Source organism: Suhomyces tanzawaensis (assembly GCF_001661415.1).
Source record: "Suhomyces tanzawaensis NRRL Y-17324 unplaced genomic scaffold CANTAscaffold_8, whole genome shotgun sequence".
Taxonomy (NCBI): domain Eukaryota; kingdom Fungi; phylum Ascomycota; class Pichiomycetes; order Serinales; family Debaryomycetaceae; genus Suhomyces; species Suhomyces tanzawaensis.
In genome coordinates this window covers 220,212-236,844 of record NW_017963643.1, presented here as the reverse complement: position 1 = coordinate 236,844, position 16,633 = coordinate 220,212, and the positions used below count along the sequence as shown (strand labels likewise).

Here is a 16,633-nt window from a genome sequence, read left to right as displayed (position 1 = left end):
ATAATACATTTGTCATACGTTAAAACTCTGTAATGATAAGTGAACGTAGTGGAAAACGGCTACTTCAAAGCGTGCTATAATTTGAATAACTGTTATTACAATACTATACATTTTTTGCCAAAAGTTCCCGCACTATGTCCTCCTTAGTTTGCTCTATGCTGGAAACCTCCTTTTCTTGTTCATTCTCCTCCACCTTCTCATCTATCATTTCTGTCAATTTTAGTATCTTAGCCTTGACATCCACGCTTACCAGGTCGATCTTGGCGATCTCTTCCTTCTTGGCGTCAATCTGTTTTCTCAACAACATTATCATACTCTCTCTTGACTGATGTGGTCTATATGTGTTTAAAAGATGGTTGATATTGATTAGTATGAGTGATATGTCTTTCATTTTAGGCTCGAACTGCTTTGGGTCAATGGAAGCTATTCCAATCAATTCAAGAAAATTTAGCAAAAGCGAATCCATCAACTTGTGCAATTCTTGGATCTTGGTTTCGCTTGTTATGGACTCGTCGTCGTCTTTGTAGAGTTGTTCCCAATTGGCACTCTTGAGGCTCGGTAATTTATCCTCAAATGCCCAAACGTTACCATACCCTCTGTAATGCGTTCCCTCGGGGGCCTTTGGTGGAACCTGTAGTTTGAGCTCTCCTGGTGGCAATGGTGGCTCTTTGGTTGTATCTGCTTCTTCTGGTTGTTGATCTTGGGTGGTGAGCGTTTCCTCGTCCTGCTTCGTTTTCCATTCTTGGAACTTCTCGATGTTTTCGGGTGTGAAGTACTTATAGTACACGGGGGGAGGAGGGTACAACGAGGAGATGAGGTCTCCGTCGACGCCAGACATGATATGGTTGTACTAACTAGTGGTGTACAAATTAATTGTAGGTAGTCATGTGATGGTGGTCACGACTAAAGTCATGTGACCCAGCACGCGAGCGACCTTTCAGATCCACAACTACATCAGTCTTGACTGAACAAGGCCCTGCCCAATTTTCATAGACTCAACCACCACATACAACATGGCTGATGAACACGACCGCATGGATGTCGACAGTGGTAAGTTGGTGCCAATTCCGCTGGTGGGAGCCAGAATCAATCGTCCAACAACCGTGATTACTAACATAGCAGACACAGAGATAGTAGAGCAAAAAGAACAAATACCCAAAGCTAAGAACTCAAAACAGAGGTTTGAAGTCAAGAAGTGGACAGCTGTGGCCTTTTGGTCATGGGGTACGTATAACATGCCAATCAGTGAACCCGAAATGTACTAACCTTTAGACATCCAGATTGAGAACTGTGCCATTTGCAGAAACCACTTAATGGAACCATGCATAGAGTGTCAGCCTAACGCCATCAACAATGTCGACAAAGAGTGTATCGCTGCCTGGGGTGTCTGCAACCACGCGTTCCATTTACATTGTATCAAGAGATGGTTAAAGACAAGAAATGCCTGTCCTTTAGACAACACCGAATGGACATACCAGAAGTTTGGCAGTTAGTCTCAACCAGACCTTCACATTCCCTTTATCATTCTATGATCGATCCACGGATCGCTCTGAGATGGCAAGCCAGCTCAGATGGACCCGCCAGCAATTTCGTCCTCCACTCCAGCGGGTGCTACCGAGGTCACCACGATCTACTGTAGTAGCTTAGCTACATATGATTTCTATACGATAACATTTTCTATAATATATATACAGTCCGTTTGAGAGCCTAGAAGGGGAAGTCTACGTCCCGACCCGCCAGGAAGTTGTACAGAGGGGTTATTCATTCAATTAGAATTGTATCTCCAACTTCTTTCAAACGTCCCTAACTCCACAAAGTTCAAGCAAAGCTGCTCTGCCTTTTCAAGCCCAGATTTCACTTGTTTGCTCTCGTCTGGCTGGGCCAGGATCTCCACGAAGAAAAGATACTGCCACTTCTTCAAATGGGAAGGTCTGGAGTTGATCGAGGTCAAATTGACCCCGTACTCCCGGAAAACATTCAACACGTCGCAAAGAGCACCAGGGTCATTGTGGTTAAGAGTAAACATGACTGACGTAATGTACGCCTTTGCTGGTGCCGACTCCGGGGCACGATATGGCAAGGGCTGGCTACCCAACACCAAGAAACGAGTGGTGTTGTTATGGTTGTCCTCAATGCTTCTGTACATGATGGGCAAGCCGTATAGCTCTGACGAAGCTTCTGACGAAATGCATGCAGTCGTATTGGTAGCATCCTCGTTGACTAGCTGGGCAGCCTTCGAAGTGGAAGAAGTGTCGATCTGCTTGACGGATGGTGCCAACTTCAACGATTGCAAAAACGAGGACACCTGCGTCCAGACCTGTGGATGCGAGTATATGGTGGTGATGCTGTCGATGTCGCTGGCACGGGTGATGAAGTTGTGGTGGATGGCAACGAACTGTTCGGCCACAATGCTGAACTTGGGGACATGGGAGCCTGCGTCGGACTCGGGAAGGAACCAGTCCCGGAGCAAGTCGTAGGTATACACCACCTGACCATTGGTAGAGTTTTCGAAAGGCACCACGGTGTAGTCCACTTTTTTCGATTCTAATGCTTCAAAGCAGTCTCCAATGGTCTTGAGAGCTACGATCTCCACCTGAGAACGATCATTTCCGAACTGCTGGATGAGAGCCTGGGGTTAGTACAAATAATGCTGTGAGTGGACGAACGGCGTACCTGATGGGTGTATGTCCCCTCGGGACCAAGGAACCCGACTTTGAAGGGCATTTTGTAGTGTAAAGTTGGATTACCAGTGGAGTCTACATACTATGTTCCAGAGATAATCTACCACGTGACTCCGGTTCCGGCACAGTCATGGAGACCGGCGAAAGGATCGCAATAGCGAGTTCCGTTACGGCCCATGCCGTACTAGGCCAATTCTGGCATGCATAGCCATATCTGTAGCACCACTCCTAACTTCTCCTGCTGAAACCATTCGGCAGTAGATGTCAAAAAAAGTGCAACGGACGGGGCTTATGTGAGACAGATTATTGCGTGAAAATAACGGTAGAGGCAAGCCTCCTATTAACAGCAATAACCCAGTGTCTCGCGAAACTACGGTGGATCGTTGGTGTCTCTTTATTGTATTGAGCTCGATAACAAATCCACATGATGAGACAGGGTTAACCCAAATGAAAAACCAGATTGACTATATAAACCCTGAAACAAAAAATTAGAAAGAAGTATAGATATATTAATACACAACATTCTGGTTTGTTTATTCGTCTTGAACGATGGTTCCACGTTCGGAAACGTAAATACCATCCAAGAACTTACGGATATCCTTGTTTCTGACACGACAGATTTGTTGGATGTCAGCAGCGTTTTGGGAAACGTCTTCCAAGGAGTTACCGGTAACAACCAATTCATCCTTTTGGTTGGCAGAAGCTTCGATGGTGACACCGTCGAAGATCTTGATTTGTCTGACTCTCTTTTCACCCAAGAAGTTTCTGATTTCAACGAATTGTTGACCATCGATTTCAACGGTGTTAACGTTGATTGGGAAATGCGCGTAGACGTATCTCAACTTGTACTTGAAACCCTTGGTGACACCAATGATCAAGTTGTTGATGAGGGACTTGACAGTTCTCAAGGCAGCGACGTGCTTTCTGTCACCGTTGTGAACAATAATCTTGACGGCTCTGTTGTTGACCTTCTTGAAGGTAACGTGGATGTGCTTCAAGTCCTTGGTCAATTCACCTCTTGGACCAGTGACCTTGACGGTTCTGGCGTTGATGGAGACTTGAACACCTTCTGGGATTTCTAAGATTTGTTCGGTTTGGACGTACTTCATTTTTGAACTTGATGATGAAAAAAACTTCAGCGGGGAGATTTTTTTTCACCTTTATACTGGTGCAGTGAGATGAAAAATTTTCCTGAAAAATTAAATGGGTCGTGTGAGTCCATGATGTTTCAATTTTTCCATCGGTGCGGTTTGACATTTACTCGGTCTGGCAGTTACCATCAATGGTAGGGTAACCCTTTTAGCTACTAGGTGTAATGCCAGTGTGTCGAGTTGAGTCCGATGGTAGCATTTAGCCACTGTGACATGGTTGGTTGTACTCGAGTCTTAAAAAAGAGTTTCCGTCGGGTTTGACCGCTGATAGCGATTTATCATAGTATACATTTGGGCAATAATTATCGATTGGGGAAGAAATATACCTATCGTAGTATGGATGCGAAACCTTTACCAAGTAGTTAATTTTGTGTTCTACAATATACGAAGATTCCACGAGGATATGGCATTCTGCTTAAGTACTTCATTTGTGCATCCCTTTCACTTGGATGGTTAATTCTCTTATAATCTAAAGAATTACTATCAAACCCTTTAGAAATATCTTACTACTACAATTTTTGTACGTGACAATCGTTCAGATGCATTTTTTTAGAACTATACCCTGGTATGTCCGGCTATAAAGTGTTTTAGGGAGCAAAACTGGTTTACTCGTCGTCCTGTTCGTCAAGGGTCTTGAATTCGAAAGGCTTGGAGTTCTTAGGGAAGGTGATACCTAACTCCAACAAAGTGCTGTAAGCCTTGGAGAAGTCCTTGAAGAACAAGTCTTGGTCTTCAGCATATTCCTTGACGTACTTGACGAAGTAGGAACCGTGCTTCAAGGCCATGTCAGCAGGCAACATCATGAAAGACTTGGTCTCGTCATCTTCGTATTGTCTGTTACCGTTCCAGTCTCTGATGTGCCAGCCTTGCAACAATCTGACGTAGAAGTCGTTGGTGAACATGTTGAAGGATGGGCCCCATGGACCGTCAAACCCAGAGTTGTGGGAGTGGCATCTACCGAGACAGTGGGCACCGATCAAAGCGACGGTTTCTCTGTCGTTGAAACCCATGCGGCTGAACACACCTCTGACGTATTGAGGATCTTCCTGGGAGGCGTCGGGCAAACGACCGTTTTCTGGAACAACCTTCTTGTCGTTGCTGTCCTTACGTCCTGGTCTCCATGGGATCTTTGGACCACCAGACTCCTGAACGGCCACAACACCACCCAAGGTCCACAAGTCACCTCTGGAGATCCAGGGGTACTTGTCCTTGAACTCCATGAGGAAGTCACGTCCGACTTCCAACCCCTTGTTGGCGCCATCAAATGCTTCGGTGGAGTACATCATGGTACCAGGGTACGAGCCTCCGGTGTTGTCGGACTTCTTGTAGGTTCCGGACGAGTGCCATGCCAATCTGCACAACATACCGTAGAAACCCGAGTTCTGGTCGAATTCGAGGTTGTCGGCAACCTTTTCAGCAATGTCATTGTAGACCTGCTGGTAGTCCTGGAAGCCCTTGCCTTCTGGCACGGCAGCGTGGTTGACGATGGCAGAGCCTGCCATCAAGCCCAATGCCTTGGATCCGTTAGACCCATTTGAGTTGTTGTTGTTCTTGTTGTAGAAGTAGGCAGCCAAGGCGGAGGAACCCACCAACCCAGCGGCCAAGAAGCGGGACCCGTTCTTGAACTGCTTGGAGGTTCTTGCTACTCTCAATGGCTTCAATGCAATAGTCGACATGTTTAGTGGCGGTGACAAATGGTGGAACTGGCGCGGGGTGGTGCTATTTATGTGTTCAGGTTAGTGGGGAAGTACATTTGCTGGCCATAACGTGATCTAGGTCTGGAAACTGGGCCACGCTTACGCGATAAGAACTCCGCGATGAGCGCACGGCAAACGCGGCAGGTGCAGATGTCGGCGTCAGAGCCCATTGCAGGACGGCAGTGGCAGCTATTGGCTGGTGGTCGGCTACGGGCAGGCTACGGGCCACGTTGAGACCAGCAGGAGCGCCAATGGCTCCAGCACTGATCTTTGATCATTTTTGCAGCTGGAAGCCTGCATGGGAGGGGTAGTAATTGCGCTGGTGTGATTGGTGGCGGGCTGATGGGGAAAAGAAGTCGTGGGCGGTGCTCGCAACCCGTGGGCTGGCGCTGCTGGGGCGATATCTCCGGCCCGATGTGTCAGCTGGAGCAGACATGCACGTTCAGGGAACCACGATCTAGACCCACCTGTCATCTTGTAAGATTGCATTAGTCATTTGTTGGGCCATTTCAGGGAATGGAAGGTAGTGGTCAGGCATCCCGGGGTATGTCAGGTGGCAGGCAGCTCGGGGAATGGAAGGTAGTCAGGCATCTCGGGGTTTAATGCGAAACGGTCGCTCTGTATGAATGAGATTGCTGTACAGGTTTAAAATACTGTCCTTTTAAACTATTTAGTCCGCATTTGTTTTATTGTTTAGTTTAATTGGATTGGAACCATCGGGACCTCGAGGTAATGGACTATGTATAATGTGATCGTTCATTGCTGCGGAGAGTATGTAAATCGTTCCATCTCTCTAGATATCCTGGGAGTTGCACATCCATACTTCAGTAGCACCATCTCCCATGCCTTTTAATTCGGGGTTGTACAACATTTTTCTAAATTCTAGGATGGACTCAACCTTCAATGTCCAGCCTATCTCACATGCCTTTTATTTCTGGGTTGTAGAACATATTTCACTCGCCATGATCAACTCTGGACAAAATCATCACCACTGTCACCAGAACCGAGAATGACTGCATCATACTGTAGTGATTGAACTCAAGTTCCAGAGATGTCCGCCCCAGTGATTGGACTGGAGGGATTTAAACATTTATGTTCATCCCGCATTATTCACCACCAGATACGAGACTGGAAGTGGTACCAACACCGTTCAAGCCAACTTCGCTGACCCAGTATTCTCAATTTGCCTTCCCTTAGATTCATTGTAAAGTAATACATTATATTAATATATACTTACACTTCAATATAGAATAATAATACATTAGGCGTGGCGGTCAAGCACGGCCTCGATGGCTAACGCATCTGTGTACACGAAAGACCCCTCTTCGTTGTAGGTTTTGGCATTACGGCACATGATTCTGACCTCCTCCAAAAAGGCCTCAAACGTGTCGAACTTCTCCTGCTCAATCTGCTTCTTGATTGAAGAAATGGCCACGGGATGCTTGATGATTTGGTAATAGTCAGGGTACAACTTGCGGGAAGGCAACTTGAGGAAGATTTCAGCCACACTGTGCCCGTCTTCAGGATCCTTGAGCTGCATGATCTCGTCAATCACCCCGTAGCACTGCAAGGCAAGCTCATCCACTACCTTGCCTGAGTCGAGAATACTCTCGTCCACCTGGGGGGTCTTGGCACGCCTGATCTTCTTACGTGGCTCCTCGCTCTCGAAGTCGTCCTCATCAACCGCTTCGTCGTCGTCAAGAACGTCGTCGTCAAGGTCTTCGTCCGAGCCTCCATCCTGTGCTCTTCCTCTCTTTCTTCTGGCAATGCGTGCTTCCTTACGGGCTATGGCCGCTTCCACAGAGTCGTTGTCATCGTCCATTGCCATCAACCATTGCTCCTCCGTCAAGCCATCGTCATACTTGACCTTCTTCTTTTCTCTTTTGCGTCCCAACTCCTTGACGTTCTTTTCAAAGTGCTTGGATACGTCTTCAGTGAACACACTTGGCAATTCGGCTTTTTCGATCAATCTGGACATTCCTGATGTCTGTTCGGCCCTTCTTTGTGCGTCGATTTTGGCAAAAAGCTCCTTTTCGGCATCATTACGAGCCAAAAGCTCATTGAGCTCCTCGTCATTCAAGGAGTCATTTTCCTCATTCTCATCTCCATCGGCCTCGGCTTCGAGCAATCTCTTCAAGTAAGCTTCTTGTTCCTCAGCAGTGGACTTGTTATCGAACTTACCTGCTTGGATAACCTTACCATCAATATCCAACTTTTGGTGAGCCCTTTCCAAAATCACTTCTTCGACCGAATCATTGGTGATCAATCTCAAAATTCTGACTTCATTCTTTTGACCAATTCTATGTGCTCTATCCTGTGCTTGCAAATCTTGGTGAGGGTTCCAATCAGTATCGAAAATAACCACGGTATCGGCTGTTTGTAAGTTCAAACCTAAACCACCAGCTCTAGTAGACAAAAGGAAACAGAAGTAATCGGAATCTGGAGCATTGAAAACCTTCAACATATCTTGTCTGTCTTCGGCTTTGGTTGCACCATCCAATCTCAAATACTTCATGTCTCTCCACCTCAAGAAATCTTCCATGATATCCATCACTTGAGTCATTTGAAAAAACATCAACACACGGTGCCCACTGGCTTTGAACTTTGGCAAAACACGATCCAACAACTCGAATTTACCACTGACTCTCCAAATTAAATCATTAGTTAATCTAGTCGAGTTAAGTACTGATTCAACTTCTTCAAAGACGAAAGGATGGTTACAAATCTTTCTTAATTGCATGATCTTGTTATTCAATCCCTTGATACCAGACTTTGCACCACCCACATCAGCACCAACGAACAATGCATTATGCTTCAACATTTGTTGATATAAAATGTATTGCAATCCGGACAAATTACATTTCAAGACTCTTTCCACCTTGTCAGGCAAGTCCTTTTCGACATCCTTCTTCAATCTTCTCAATAAGAACGGTCTCAAAACTTTATGCAATCTTCTGATAACCAATAAGGATTCTTCTTCTGTTAATTCAATCTTTTCCTGAGTACCTGTGTTTGCAAATGGAGTATTAAACCATTCATCGAAAGATTTAACAGAATTAAAAATTCTAGGTAAGACGAAATTTAAAAGGGCCCACAACTCTGGCAAATTATTTTGTAATGGAGTACCAGTCAAGATCAATCTGTTCTTCGTTCTGTAATATTGGTTAAGTGTGATGGACAACTTGGAGTTTGCATTCTTCATTCTATGACCTTCATCAATAATCATATGGGAATAATGGAATTTACACAACAACGGTCTTTCTCTGATGATATACTCGTACGTTGTCAACAAAACTTGAAAGTTTCCCAGTCTCACTTCCCATTGCATAGATTTTCTTTGTTGAGGAGAACCCTTGTATACAATGACCTTCACAGCTGGGGCCCATTTTTCGAATTCCATTGTCCAATTTGTGATGGTCGAAAGAGGTACAATCACCAAGAATTTATCTTCTCCCTTCTTCTCAATCAAATGGGTAACCAAAGAAATAGATTGGATAGTTTTACCCAAACCCATCTCATCTGCCAAAATACCATTCAACTTGTTATTATACAAAGAAACCATCCATTGTAAACCTTTCAATTGATACTCCTTTAACTTTCCACCAACAAGAATTGTAGGTTGTTCAGTAATTTCTTCTTTGATTCTATGTGCGACCTGGTAATAATCAATCTTTTCACGTAAATCGTCAGCCGTGTCTTGTTTGATTTCCTCCTGAGGAGCTTCTGCTGAGTTATCGCTCTCCATTTGTTGGGCTCTCACTTGCTGAGACAAGGTGTCCAAGAACTGGTTAGTTTGCTTCAAAAGATGAGTAATTCTATGATCCTTGGTTTGATCCAATAACTTGATATAAGCTTCTTCATCGTTAGCTCTCAAGGCTTGCAATCTTTGCTTGGCAGTCTTTTCCAACTTCTTAGATTCTTCTTTTTCTGTATTTTGGTGGAAATTAGTGATTTGTCTTGCCAAAGTGGTGGATCTATAAAGTTGACGCAGAGATTTAAAACTGCGTATCAGACTTGAAGTCTCCAAAATCTGTTCAATCTTAGCAACATGCAATTGATGCTTCAATTTCAGAGCCTCCAACTTCTTGAGTTCTTCCAATTGAATAGCAAGCAAGTGAGGGTTATTTATTTCCAGCTTGGGTCTGACATTAAAAGAACGTTTTTCCTGAAGTGCCAATGGGTGGTTCATCAAACTAGGCAAAGTAAATTTGGATTGGGTGGCTTCATTGACAATAATGCTGTGTTTCAACTGTTTCTGTTTTGGAAGTAAGCGCAAAGCTTTCAATTCAACAAGAGCCTTGATTTTCAAGTCGTCTAATTGATCAGTGTTCTCGCCTACATTAAAGGTACCCAAGTTGACAGGCAAGTTTTCCAAGGTTTTTGTGTGGTTGGCAATTTTATTGGAAATGAGTTTTTCGGTGAGAAAGTTACCAAGTTGTCCTGATACTGGGTCTGAATTAGTATTAGTTTCAGGAATATTCAAACCTAAGCCCTTGGCCTTCTCTTGGAAGTCGACATTGTTGAAATTGGCCAAATGGTCGAATATCTCTTCCACGGAGGCACCCACAGATTCTTGTTCTACTTCGTCTTTCAAATACGATTGGTAATCCCTTTGTAAGGATTCAGGCAAGTCGTAGTCCTTGGAAAGTAACTGTAAACCTGCAAGTTGTTTGCCAAAAAACTCGACGTCCAACTTATCCTCTTTCGGTTGCGAAGAAATTTCCTCAAAGAGTGCCTCTTCTTGTTTCTTGAATTCATTTTGAGCATCCGATATCTTCTTCAATACCTTCTCAATCTGTGCCCTTTCCTTCTCGGTAGGGTCCACAAAAGGGGTGATCGAATCTATTGATCTCAATTTATCGAAGCCACTAGTGATGTCACCTCTCAACATTTCATTTCTAGACTCGTAGTCTCTCTTGTGGTCTCTCGAGGTTTTGAGTAATCGGTAGTACTTGTCAAGCAATTCATTCAATTGTTCCTTGGTGGTAGGGACCGCCAAGGACTTTAAATGGGTTCCATTGCCATTGAACGACTCGCTATACGTTCCATTTGATGCTGTGCTTGCTAAATGGGTTCCATTCATTTTGAGCACGAGCGAACACTAACTCAACGAACGGTTAAAATTCTTGTAGACCTGAAAGCTCGACACGTGGCACTGGCTGGGTATACCGACTGTATATACGGCGTGTATAAATAGTGCTGGATTTAGAAGGCCAATAACGACGCGCTTCTCGTTTGATGGAACTGATTGATGAAAAACTAATCGGTCGTGGTTGTTTATTCATGGTCCTTTTTTCATGAAGGAAAATTTTTGGTGCAAACTGCAACACCTAACCTGTAAGTTCCCCAGAGCATGGCAGATTCCCACTAGAATAGTAGGGTTATGTTGGTGGCTAGCTGGCTGGGATGGTGGGTGTAATTTTGTCCAGGTACGTAATTCTGAATTTGAGGATGTTGTCTTCTTTCCTCTTGTGTGGCGATTAGATCTAGCTCCGTGTTTTAGTGTGACAGTTCGGAGATTGTGTATTACTGCGAACCTGATAAGTGCGCGTATGGTTCCATGTTTGGTAAGTGGTTTGACCCATCACTTATTCTAGACAAGGAGATTACAAAGGACAGCAGTCGAGAATAATTCGTACACTCATAAACTGCTTGTTTTTTAATATCTTTGTGTTTTTTGACCAGTCTTGTCGGATTCACTAGCATTTCAGGATTTAGAACTGAAATGCGACAATCGGAGAAATCGAAGCACCTATAATGCCAGAACTCCATAATTGGAGAATAATTGTCTTCAAAACATGGCAAATTATTCGACACTCTCTGTTGGTCCTCCCAACAAGTACCATGTGATGGTACCCAGTGGTGGAGCAATCAGACCATCAGCAGTCACGTGCCAATTGTCATTCAAAAATTTTCGTTTGAATCAGCTTCAACTACCCCCAGAATCTATTCTTCCTAATTCATCCCTACTCATCCCGAGACCACATCATTCACGATGTTCAGACAGATTGGTATCAATGTCAGAGCATCCGCATGGAAGCAAGTCCGCTTCAACTCCACCAATAGCACACCAGCTTTGAACTGGGTGGACTTCTTGAAGTTGAAGAAAGAAAACCACGTGATGAATATCACTGCCTCTGTCTTCACCACCCTTGCCGGTGGTGTGGTGACGTTGACCTACTTGGGAAACTACGAGTTCGATCCCGAAAAGCCAATCTTGGGAATGGACCCTATCATGATGATGGGAGGAGGTGTCGTTCTTGGAGGGTTCGTGGGCTATTTATTCGGCCCTACCATTGGCACCAGTCTCTTCCGCCTCAAGAACAGAAGCATCTTGAAACAGTTCCTGCAAAAGGACAGCATATTCTTGACTAAGATCAAAGCCAACAGAGTGGATCCATCGTCCCAAAGTTTTTCCAACCCGGTGCCGGACTACTACGGTGAGAAGATCTATTCTTTGAAGGGGTACAAGCAATGGTTGCGTGATTGCAATGCTTATAGAAGAAAGACCAAGGAGTTTCTTTAGAAATACATGTACATAACAGAAACGAGTAGGACATAGTGGAGTTGAAGGTCGAAAGGCGAAAAACTGAAAAGGGCCATCTGAGTGCTGAAACTGGGCCCTTAATTGGAGACATTGTTTTGAGCCTAATCGGTAATGTAGAATTCAAGTTGATTGTTGCCATCGACTGCAAATAACGAGTCTTGGTGTGGCATAAACATCATACACAGGATGCTAGGCAAGGAAAATCAAGGAAAGGAAGGATGTGAGGTGTTCAATTGTATAAGTCGGGGCTTTGAAAGAATTGTTGCTCTGCTTGTAAATACTTAGAAATCTGTAGCGCATTTTAGCAGTCAAAAAGCTGAACATTCTTAATGTTTGTTGGGCAACAAAAAAGGATAATATAGTGTACTAGAATAGTTGGGTATAGATGCTATTGAGAGATGGGATATGGGGTGCCAATTGGTATTTAAGGGAGAATTTGCGTAGTATTATATTGTCATAGTTCATTCTGAATTTTACAGAAATTCTAGAATTTTAGAATCTCTTTCCAAGTGGGCAGTAAGACTAACAATTTCATCTACTACAAATCATGCATGAATAAAGCGGTTGGCCAAGATCGACCAAAACCATGTCCATAGACTCGAACTTGAAGCCAGCCAAACAGAAATCTATAACATCGGCGAAATCACCGTAAATTTGACACGAATTTTAACGGAATAGTGGATCACGTTCTGGATGCGGAACAATAATGCTGAAGAAATCCCAGGATTACAGAAGAACTTGAAAGGTAACGAAGCCTCGTTGCTTCCCCAGCGAAGATCATAAATGATACAACTATCCTCAAATTGGACAAGTTGATTACGGGACTTCGGAGGTTATGGAGACAACGACAGACCCAAGCTCGTTCTTCAACTATCAACCAATTGTCTTTCTTCTTGTCCACAGAGTGCTTTTAAGTATTAACGTGATTTTCTTCTACAAGGTGTCACATAGTACACCAAAAATAAAAAAAATCATCGCCAACTTTCATTCTTTGAGTTTAATCCAACAGTAGGAATTGTAATCCAAAAAGCATCTTGATTTATATAGGTTAAACTTAATCTATCAAAATGAAAATTTAACGGTATGGTCTCCGTAGCAATACGTATATAGTCAATTCCAATATATAGTACCTCACTAGAGAGAACCATCAGAAGAAAGTACGAATAGATTTCGATAACTGTGGGAAATTTGGAAAGTTCACCAATCTTCTACGTTATCGTTCCTCTCCTAAGCTTGATAAAGAAAAAATTGAACGCATGCGCATAAAAATTAGTATCACAGATTAGTTGGGTATTCAAAAAGTTCATTCTCGGATAACTGATTATCTAGACAAGGAGAAGAAGTTTCTTTTCTTGTTTAATGCATTTGTCGGTTTCTTTGGCGAGAAGAAGTTTCTTTTCTTGTTTTATGCATGGTCGGGGCGCGAAGCCGAAATAATTAGACACACGCACATGGCTAAAAAAAAGATCTGTTCATTTGATTCGCTAAGGAAGTACCGAAGCATTCGGTTCTTTCGGCAAGAAGCCGAAATAATTAGACACACGCGCATGGCTAAAAGAATCTTTTTTTCATTTGATTCGCTAAGGAAGTACCGAAGGTAAAAATAGATAGTTAATGCATATGCACTTCGAAGCAAGAATCTATACGCAGCTGGAAGGTTACGATGATAGTTCTCATTTTGAAACGTGAAGAGATTACAATAACCCTGTCTACCTGTCCTGGTCCAATTGAGAAATGAGCAATCGAAAGAATTGTAAGACTTGGTGTGGTAAACTCTTCTTCTTGAAGGCAGTTTTTCAAAAATAAAAGTTTTTTTGGAGCTTTTATTTTTTTATGAGCTAGCGATTTTATTTTATATATTCCGAGTGAGCTTCAAGTTATGGCAATGAACCTGCCTAAATTTGAGCTATGTGTTATTCGTTGCACTTCATCTTGCAGTATACCCAAGATGAAAGTCCGTCCTGCAACTTCAGATGTTGCATTGTCTATATTTATGTTTCCGAAACCATATCATGTGATAGTCTGCTCTAATATGTAATACTGATCTAAAGATTCCAAAATTTAATTGTAAATTTTTGATGTTGCCTTGAAAGCTAGCATAGTTAAATTCCAACCTGTGTGAAATTCTTATCATTTTAACTCAAAGGATTTAGTCAGACCAAAAGAATTTCCCTCCAGGCCAAATATAATATCATGTGAACCAATAGTAATTTATCACCTCCTTATTAATTCTCTTCAATCACCCTTAAAATTCGAACTACATGAAAGCGCAATTCTCTTTCATTTGGAGTGAAGCTCGCTATTGAATACAAGTAATATTCTCATTTCAAGTAGAAGTGCCAACGTCTTGCGAAATTCGAAATAAAGATGGCAAAGTAATTGTTAGATGAAACAGGGTTCCTGCTCTTGACGAAAATGGTATCGTTGATTGTTTGCCCTTGGCATCTCTTGCAGATTTAAATACTTATGGGTCTATTAAAAAGTCTCTACAGTCCAGTCCTAATGAAGTTAGAAGATACCCCTGAAGATATCCAAACAACGAAGAGAGGTAGAAGTTCCAATTCCGAAGCCAAGAGGAATGACTCATATCTCGAGCTTAATTAAACCCATGGGGAGTTCGTCATGGCTGCATTTAATAAAAATTTTCAACTGTTCTTAATGTAATGTTCGATTCCATTCAAGCTTGCTTGTAAACACAGAGAAGAGCTATCCCTAAAAGTTTCCGCCAGTTCATTAGTCATCGTCATGTTCTATATTTTCCTTGGAGTTGGAAATTCCACCCATAATTTGTTCAATACTCGTGACCTCAACTACAATATTCACTAATATTTTTGCAGAAAATGCATTTAATAACGAAGCTGCATCCCAAAAGCTTTTAGCTGTAGGTGCCCCTATCTATAGAGGAGACGGATTTAAAAATATCTTTTAAGACACGCATGAGCAGTACAATCTATCTGTAACTTCAGTGGGAAACTTTTGACTTCACGGAATCATACCACACAAAAGCCCCACTCAATAGCATAATTGTTACAGTACTGCAAATGCGAAATTTACGGACGGAGTCATGCTTGGTCTAAATTTTTTTTGGAATTTCTTTACCTGCACGGATGTCTGAGAATATTTTTTTGAATGCATATGGATCGTATCGCTCATTGAATTATAGAACACAGAAAAATTTATAGCCTAAGCAGGTTTTTCAATATGCTGGTGTGATTACGAATAGTCTATTGCAGATGAGCATTAGATCTGCAGTTGCAATGACAATTGCCGTGCCTTAAATAATATAACACACTGACAGAGATGCTATATTAAAAAGTCCCTGTGTTCTGATATATTCAGCAAACTATTTAAGAACCTTTAATTCCTGGTTTTGTTCGTTGTGATATCTGACTCCAACAATAATCATGAAATTGCTGAACATAGTGTCCATTGCTGGTACACTTGCCTTTGCCGCTGGTAAGCAAGTCACTGGTGTATTTACAAGTTTGATTCTCTTGTTTCGAAACCCCAACCTGCTGTAAACATCACCACCCCTGCTACTCCAAGTTGGGTTGCAAGCTTGAGTTGGGCTATGAGTGCCAATGCTGTTGTTCCAGGTGATACTTTTGGTCTTACTATGCCATGTGTTTTTACTTTTACAAATGGAAACAAAACTTTTGATTTACAGGCGGAAGGCAAAACATATGCTACATGTTTGTTGACGGCAGGAGAAATGTCACTTTCATATTCGTCTGTGCAGTGTACTGTCACCAATGAAATAAACAATGGAGATGTTGTTGACGGTATCGCATACTTCCCTATCACGTTCAACGTTGGAGGGTCATCCAATCCAGTCGATTTAGAATGCTCCACAAGGTTTAAACCAGGGATGAACACTATTACGTTCAGTGATGGGAAAAACTCTCTCTCAAACACTGCTATATTTAATGGCGGCGAAGAGATTAGTCGAATTGTACTGGTCCAAGAAGGAAATAATCTGGTACTTGCAAATGAAACCAGCCACGTGAGATATCTTCCGCAACAGGGTGTTTATCAAGGGTTCGAGGTGTCAGAAGATTGTGGTGAAAACGAAAGCACCTGTGTCGAGATGGGCCTCTTCTTGAATGGTGGCTCTCTTAATTGTTCTTCACTTAATGTTTTTATTGCCAAACCGAACGAGTTCAATGAGTGGGGCTTTCCTACAATTGCCAGAAAAGTTAAATACCGTTTGTTTTTTTGTACCAATCAGCAAGTAACCCTCAAAGTCGACCAAACCCCTCCAGGATATCGTGTATACTTCGATATCCAGTTTAAATATCCACCAGTCAGTCGTATCGGAACAAGATCATTTGCATCCACTTTTTGCGGATTAGATAATCATTACTCCACATGGGGTAAAACCATTAGTTCACTAAAAGTGGGAGAAGCTGGATCCAATGGTCATATTCTCAAAAACTCTTCTACTACAACGGTCACATCAGGCTGGACTGGTTCTTTCACTACTACTGTGACTAGACCAGGAAACGGAACCAACACTGTGATCGTTGAGACTCCTGTCCCAACTACTGCTACTGTTAC

General features: G+C 42.8%; 8 protein-coding genes across 8 annotated transcripts in view; 3 read left to right on the top strand and 5 right to left on the bottom strand.

The window, feature by feature from the left end:
* Positions 1 to 199: 199 nt before the first annotated feature.
* Positions 200 to 838, bottom strand: MED7 (mediator complex subunit; the record flags this gene model as incomplete). Its single annotated transcript, XM_020208667.1, has 1 exon — positions 200 to 838. A coding segment is annotated over one exon (639 nt), but the record flags the coding sequence as incomplete, so codon positions are not given.
* A 175-nt stretch (positions 839 to 1,013) lies between these two features.
* HRT1 (SCF ubiquitin ligase complex subunit) lies at positions 1,014 to 1,702 on the top strand (the record flags this gene model as incomplete). The annotated part of the gene is made up of 3 exons (XM_020208566.1): positions 1,014 to 1,050; positions 1,135 to 1,224; positions 1,273 to 1,702. 3 exons carry the CDS (start codon positions 1,014 to 1,016, stop codon positions 1,491 to 1,493), a joined length of 348 nt encoding a protein of 115 aa, XP_020062159.1. The 3' UTR covers positions 1,494 to 1,702.
* Positions 1,703 to 1,765: 63 nt separating this feature from the next.
* Positions 1,766 to 2,724, bottom strand: PHA2 (prephenate dehydratase; the record flags this gene model as incomplete). The annotated part of the gene is made up of 2 exons (XM_020211256.1): positions 1,766 to 2,629; positions 2,674 to 2,724. The coding sequence occupies 2 exons, from the start codon at positions 2,722 to 2,724 to the stop codon at positions 1,766 to 1,768; spliced, it is 915 nt and encodes a 304-aa protein (XP_020062158.1).
* Positions 2,725 to 3,214: 490 nt separating this feature from the next.
* RPL9B (60S ribosomal protein uL6) lies at positions 3,215 to 3,790 on the bottom strand (the record flags this gene model as incomplete). The annotated part of the gene is made up of 1 exon (XM_020211255.1): positions 3,215 to 3,790. The coding sequence occupies one exon, from the start codon at positions 3,788 to 3,790 to the stop codon at positions 3,215 to 3,217; it is 576 nt and encodes a 191-aa protein (XP_020062157.1).
* A 647-nt stretch (positions 3,791 to 4,437) lies between these two features.
* On the bottom strand, positions 4,438 to 5,508 carry CCP1 (cytochrome-c peroxidase; the record flags this gene model as incomplete). The annotated part of the gene is made up of 1 exon (XM_020211923.1): positions 4,438 to 5,508. One exon carries the CDS (start codon positions 5,506 to 5,508, stop codon positions 4,438 to 4,440), a length of 1,071 nt encoding a protein of 356 aa, XP_020062156.1.
* A 1,282-nt stretch (positions 5,509 to 6,790) lies between these two features.
* On the bottom strand, positions 6,791 to 10,612 carry CANTADRAFT_57083 (RSC chromatin remodeling complex ATPase subunit; the record flags this gene model as incomplete). Its single annotated transcript, XM_020210658.1, has 2 exons — positions 6,791 to 10,379; positions 10,419 to 10,612. 2 exons carry the CDS (start codon positions 10,610 to 10,612, stop codon positions 6,791 to 6,793), a joined length of 3,783 nt encoding a protein of 1,260 aa, XP_020062155.1.
* Positions 10,613 to 11,325: 713 nt separating this feature from the next.
* PAM17 (Pam17p) lies at positions 11,326 to 12,483 on the top strand. Its single transcript, XM_020208446.1, has one exon. The coding sequence runs from the start codon at positions 11,525 to 11,527 to the stop codon at positions 12,053 to 12,055; it is 531 nt and encodes a 176-aa protein (XP_020062154.1). The 5' UTR covers positions 11,326 to 11,524; the 3' UTR covers positions 12,056 to 12,483.
* A 3,077-nt stretch (positions 12,484 to 15,560) lies between these two features.
* CANTADRAFT_29324 (uncharacterized protein) overlaps positions 15,561 to 16,633 on the top strand; it is a gene marked incomplete at both ends in the record, with an annotated part of 1,928 nt that continues 855 nt past the window's right edge. Inside the window, one exon of the mRNA XM_020208278.1 lies at positions 15,561 to 16,628. Within this exon, the coding sequence (XP_020062153.1) occupies positions 15,561 to 16,628 (1,068 nt within the window). The remainder of the gene's footprint in view (positions 16,629 to 16,633) is intronic.